The sequence below is a fragment of the Tauraco erythrolophus genome, chromosome 2 (genome assembly GCF_009769465.1).
Source record: "Tauraco erythrolophus isolate bTauEry1 chromosome 2, bTauEry1.pri, whole genome shotgun sequence".
NCBI lineage: Eukaryota > Metazoa > Chordata > Aves > Musophagiformes > Musophagidae > Tauraco > Tauraco erythrolophus.
In genome coordinates, this window is record NC_141466.1 from 113,132,577 (window position 1) to 113,137,870 (window position 5,294).

The 5,294-nt window shown below is 48.9% G+C and overlaps 1 protein-coding gene across 1 annotated transcript; it reads left to right on the top strand.

Moving 5' to 3' along the window:
- Positions 1-1,667: 1,667 nt before the first annotated feature.
- LOC104374496 (left-right determination factor 2) lies at positions 1,668-4,837 on the top strand. The gene is made up of 4 exons (XM_009980624.2): positions 1,668-1,932; positions 2,862-3,108; positions 3,934-4,173; positions 4,498-4,837. Exons 1-4 carry the CDS (start codon positions 1,668-1,670, stop codon positions 4,835-4,837), a joined length of 1,092 nt encoding a protein of 363 aa, XP_009978926.2.
- The last annotated feature ends 457 nt before the right edge of the window (positions 4,838-5,294 follow it).

Consider the following 5,294-nt stretch of genomic DNA (forward strand, 5'->3'; position numbering starts at 1 on the left):
TTTCACTGCTATTTGTGTCTTGGGAATGAGTGTAACAGAAAATATTGATTCATTCAGGGAAAGATGCTACACAAAGGGAAAGATTAAAGAATTTACTGCCTTGGGCCGTGCACAAACTGTTAGTTTGTAGTCTGTGTTTCCATTTTAGCCTTAAAACTCAATTCAGCTGAATAAGGTTTAACATCTAATGGAGGCTTTATCATGTTTAAGGAGACAAGTTTCTTAAAAGGTTATAAAGACAAAATGGGCAGTAATGGAAGTGTTTAGTTGGGCTCTTTCAGGCAGATTTGTTGCCATCCTCTGCGTACAAAACAGGCTGCCTGGGCTGACACTTGTTTTAATGAGGGATGAACCACAAAGAGGTGCTTTTGTACAAGTTCATTACGTCCTCCAGACAGCTTTTTCTCAGGGCACACCATTCAGCCTGGACATTGGATGAAACTGGACCAATTTTAAGTCATTTACAGAGACATATAAAATCTGAAGGACTTTTGATACTGAAGACACTTGCATGTATGCTCAGGCATGTTACTGCTGGAGAGGATGAGAATCTGCTTCAAGTGCTGTGCTCCTTCACACTTTTATTGATCAGATTTTGTTTTTTTCAATTCACTTCTCCTGGGATTGGTTTTAAAAATAGACTTCTGCATCTTATGCCAGCAAAGGCCAGGGAAGCAAAGGATGTAAGCTTCAAGTTTAAAGGTTGACTTCAAGGCAAATATCCAACAGCCCCCCCCACCAGCCTCCAGGTCAGCTTCACCCTCCAGAGGCAGCTCTCTATTGTGGCTGTTAATAGCATTCAAAATACCAATATTCCTCATCCATGTTGTGGAAAAACAGAGTGGTTTCTCATGTTCACTGAAAGGTGATCTGCCTTTATATAAAGCCGCCTTCTTTTAAGCACAAGTATTATTAAACTCATAGGAATCCATAAAGAGTGATGGAACATTTTTCTAAAATGCCAGGCCTGTACATCTTCCACCTTCTGTGATTCAGAGGCAGTGTAAAAGGCCATAAACCATTCAACTGCTGTGATTCACTGCCCTGATTCGTACACTTGATACAAATATTCAGAGACCAAAGCGGTACCTACCCCCCAAAAAAAGATTTTAAATGATTTTTCTAATGCCTGCCATAAAGATGAACTTGCAGCTGAAGCATTATTCTCCTGATTGACGTTGGCTATTTTAGGTAGCAAGTCCCGTGCAGTACAGATTGACGCTTCCCTTAAGAATCATGTGGTGTGGTAGGTAAAGCGATGTATTCTGCAGATGTGTTTCCTCCCTGACCTGGGCTGAACATGAGACACTGATCACTCAGGGATTTTCTGGGCAAAAGTTTACAGGGAATTAAAAAAGGATGGACATTTCTTCCCCGTGAAGGAATCTGGAAGCTCCCCTAAACTTTCTTGTATTAACTTTGCAGTAGACGAAGGTGTTAAACTGGCATGTGTCTACTGACGGGGGAGTGATCCTTTTAAGTCCTCTGCTTCGTCCCCACTTGTGGAATTTGTTGTGCCAGTGGGACGAGGCTGGCTATAAAACCCCAGCGCAGGGGACCTCCATCCCGCTCAGGCAGCCTGCCACCGCATCTCTGCTGAGAGCAGCCCCAGGGAGATCCCCCCTTCATCTCTGCCGGGCAGGCAGCCACTTCACCAACAGAGGAGGATGGATGCGAGGCTCACCCGGATGCTCTGCGTGCTCTGCCTGGTCGTCATGGTCAAAGCATTTACCCAGGAAGCATTCAAGGAGGTGTTGCTGAAGCAGCTGGGGCTCTCCGAGGTCCCTAAACTTCATAAGAGAGATTTGGTGGATCTGGTTATCCCGGACCACGTCAAGAACAAATACATCTCCATGCTGAAGCGCCACAGGGTGAAGCGCCGAGCTTTGCCAAGCCTGGCCGGCATCCTCAGGGGAATCCCTGGCAACTCAGGTAACGTTTCTGCCGTCGCTGTCGGGAGCTCACAAAGCTCTGTGCCGCTGCCCGAGGAAGCTGCCTGCTCTTACCTGGCCGGCCACGGGATGGGCAGAGGCAAACTCACAGGGGGAATGAGGTTTGGGTCTGCCTCCAAACCTGTGCCGGGTAGAAGAGGTGCATGTAACAGCATCTTAGAGATTAACACCACTAGTAACTCCTTGCACTTAGAGAGGGGATCCTACAGCCCTTGCGAAGGGTGGGCTGCTGCCAGAGCTTAGTGGAAGAGAGAAGCCTTGGTATCCAGGCAACATTTTGGGCAGGTGGAAAAACAATGTAAAAAATAATTGTCATTAGAAAGTGTGGATGTTGCAGTGTTTTGATCAGAACTCCAGAAAGTCCTGTAATAGCAATCACACCTCTTTGAGGATGTTTCACTCTCCCCTGTCTTTTTTGTTGTGTTTTTTTTGTTTGTTTTGTTTTTTTGTCTAGGAAAGATATCAAGGAGGAAATCAGCTGTACAAGGATGCTTAGAGCTCATTTCACTTTCAAAAGATGTACATAACACTCTGGGCAGCAAATGTAAACACTTTTTCGCTGCAAGCAGTGCTGTTTCCTGCTTTGGTGCCCTGCACGGGCACAGAGAGATGGGCACCTTTCTGCGTCTGCTCAATTTGGGGGCAATTTATATAGGAGATTTCTTTCCCTTGCCTCCAGGTTGCAGAGACTCAGACATCGAAGAAGAACTAGGGCATTTGCAAGGCATTGATTCTTTGCATTAGAAAAGGTGTGTTTAGTGGCTGTCTCTGCCCAGGGACTCACCTTGGGAGCTGGAAGGAGTGTGTTGTGATGATAATTGTGGACAAAGTGTGGGGGCTTTGCTCACCAGGATGGCAATGACAATGGCAATGACAGGCTGTCTTTTTTTTTGTTCCCACTGTGCACAGGCATGGCAGGAGAAGTCCTCTACTCTGACACTGCCACACGCCAGAACCTGATCTTTGACATGGAGGGCAGAATACCTAAAAACAGCGAAGTGACAATGGCTGAACTGAAACTTTTCAAAAAGCCTCTGGACAGAGCAAACCTACCTGCCAAACCGTCTCACAGGCTCATCTCCAATGCCAGAGTCAGCGTCTACTGGGTGCAACGGCAGCACAATGGTACCAACAGGACCTCCCTGATAGACTCCCGGTAAGAAAGGGACCTCTCCTGAAGGCAGGGCTCTAGTTACAGGATATGGGTCCTCTGGGATGAGTTTGGGTGTCATGTGTTTGTGCCACCAGTCAGTCTGATGGGGTTATGTCTGTAGAATTGGCCTCGCAGAATGAGTTTGTTAAGAGCAGATATTAGGTTAAGATTGCAATATATGATGATTCATTGCAAGAATCTATTTCTGTGTTAAATGATGCCATGTACTGCTAGCTCTTCCTTTCTGAAACCCTCTACCTGGTTCACTTCTCTCTCACTCTCTAACTCATGTGGGTTACTGGCTGCTGGCGTTCTTTCCATTGGCCATTTCATTAGCTGGTTTAAATAAGTAAATTATGCAAAAAGAATCTGATTCTATAGCCCTGAGCTCTGTGGAAGTTTTACAACCCTCGAAGGCAAAATTAGACATCAAACCAGTTTTCTGGGTGGGTAGAAACTTCTGCCCCCAATGCAGCTAGGACAGAAGCAGGTGGGAGTAGTGGTGTTTACCAGGCTGTTGTCACAAATACTGAGGCTGCATATAATCCTGCCCAGCCATATTTCTGTATAAGCATGAATGAATGCTTTGACATGAGCATGCACGAACGGTTTTATTTAGTCCTTCAGTGCCTGCTAGATCTGCACGCTTCTTTTTGAGGTGTGAATTCATTGCTGTGGGCGGTCGCCCAAAGCGCTCAGCCAAAATTATCGTGTAATCAAGGCACGTGACAACCCGCAGGAAGCAAATTATTCTGCTGCAATAACAGCACTGCAAGCCCGGGCTTTATCTGATGGGCTTTTCTCTAATGCCAAGCCCTTGTCGCGCAGGCTGGTTCCTATACGCGAGTCGGGCTGGAAGAACTTCGACGTGACGCAGGCCGTGCATTACTGGCTGCGAAACAAGAGGCGGGAGCCAATGTTCCTGGAGGTCTGGATTGAAGGAGAAAGAGTAGGCAGCCATGCCTCAGAAATGGCCAAAGCCGTGCGTTTCACCTCTCAGGACCCCAAGGATAAAGCTTTAGGCAAACCTGAACTGGTGCTTTACACTCTGGAGTTGGAAGACTATGGGTATGTATGAATCCTAAATCTGCGCTATCTCCGGTCTGACTTTGCCCCTGAATTATTGCACTGTGCGTGCAAACCCAGGGCACGCAGCTCGTGCCCTTGGAAGTAAACTGCTGTGAATAGAGGAGTTAGGATGTAGCTGCTGAATCACTCCTCTTCCCATATTTGCTGGCCTTGTTTTGTTGCCTGAATATTCAAACAAAACTTGAGGGTGGTCCAGGTTTCACGTCTCAGGACCCGCCTGTGCTATCAACAGAGGGGATTATATCTCCCACCTTCCCGATTTCCAGCCGCAGCATCAGTTCTTGTTTCTCCCTTGACACACAGGGGCCCTGGGGATTGCAGGGAGGAGGTGGGGACACGAAAGTCCACCTGCTGCCGGCAGAAACACTACATCAACTTCCGTGAGCTCGCCTGGACACAGTACTGGATCATTGAGCCGGCTGGGTACCAGGCTTACCGGTGCTTGGGGGGCTGCCTGCAGCCCCCCAGCCCTCTGCGGCGCTTCGGCTACGGGGAGCGCACCTGTGCCGTGACGGAGAGCTCCCCGCTCCCCATGATGTACCTTGTCAAGAGGGGCAACCGCACAGAGATCGAAGCGGCCGAGTTTCCCAACATGGTCGTTGAGAAGTGCAGCTGCGTGACGGATGGCATGGCGCTGGCGTGAGACGCGGGCGGCCAGCCAAGGACCTGCGGCTCTCATGGGGAGAGCGGGATGTTACCCACACCCTCGCTTCCCTGCAGCCCTGCCCAGCGCCACCCCGGTCCCCAGCCCTGGGTCCAGCGATAAAGGTCTGGGGGGACCCCCAGATTCCCGCCTGCAAGGGTCGTCAGTGCCTGGGGCTGCGGCTCTCCCACGCGCCTCGCTACCCTGCAGAGAGGGTGCACTTAAAGGCACTGTCTGTACAGATGGGTTCAGAGAAGCATCTGTCTTCACGCATGTGTGAGGGGTACCTATGGAGCCTAACACTTCTCAGGACCCTCTCGATGCTAGCCAAAGTTCATTGAATTTGATGGAGCTGTGTCCAATTTATTTTAGCCTCCACCTCCGGAGTATTGCAAACAGCTACAGGCAAAGGGGGAGTGATGATCGCCAGCTGAAGAAGTAACACGTAGGTTCAGCT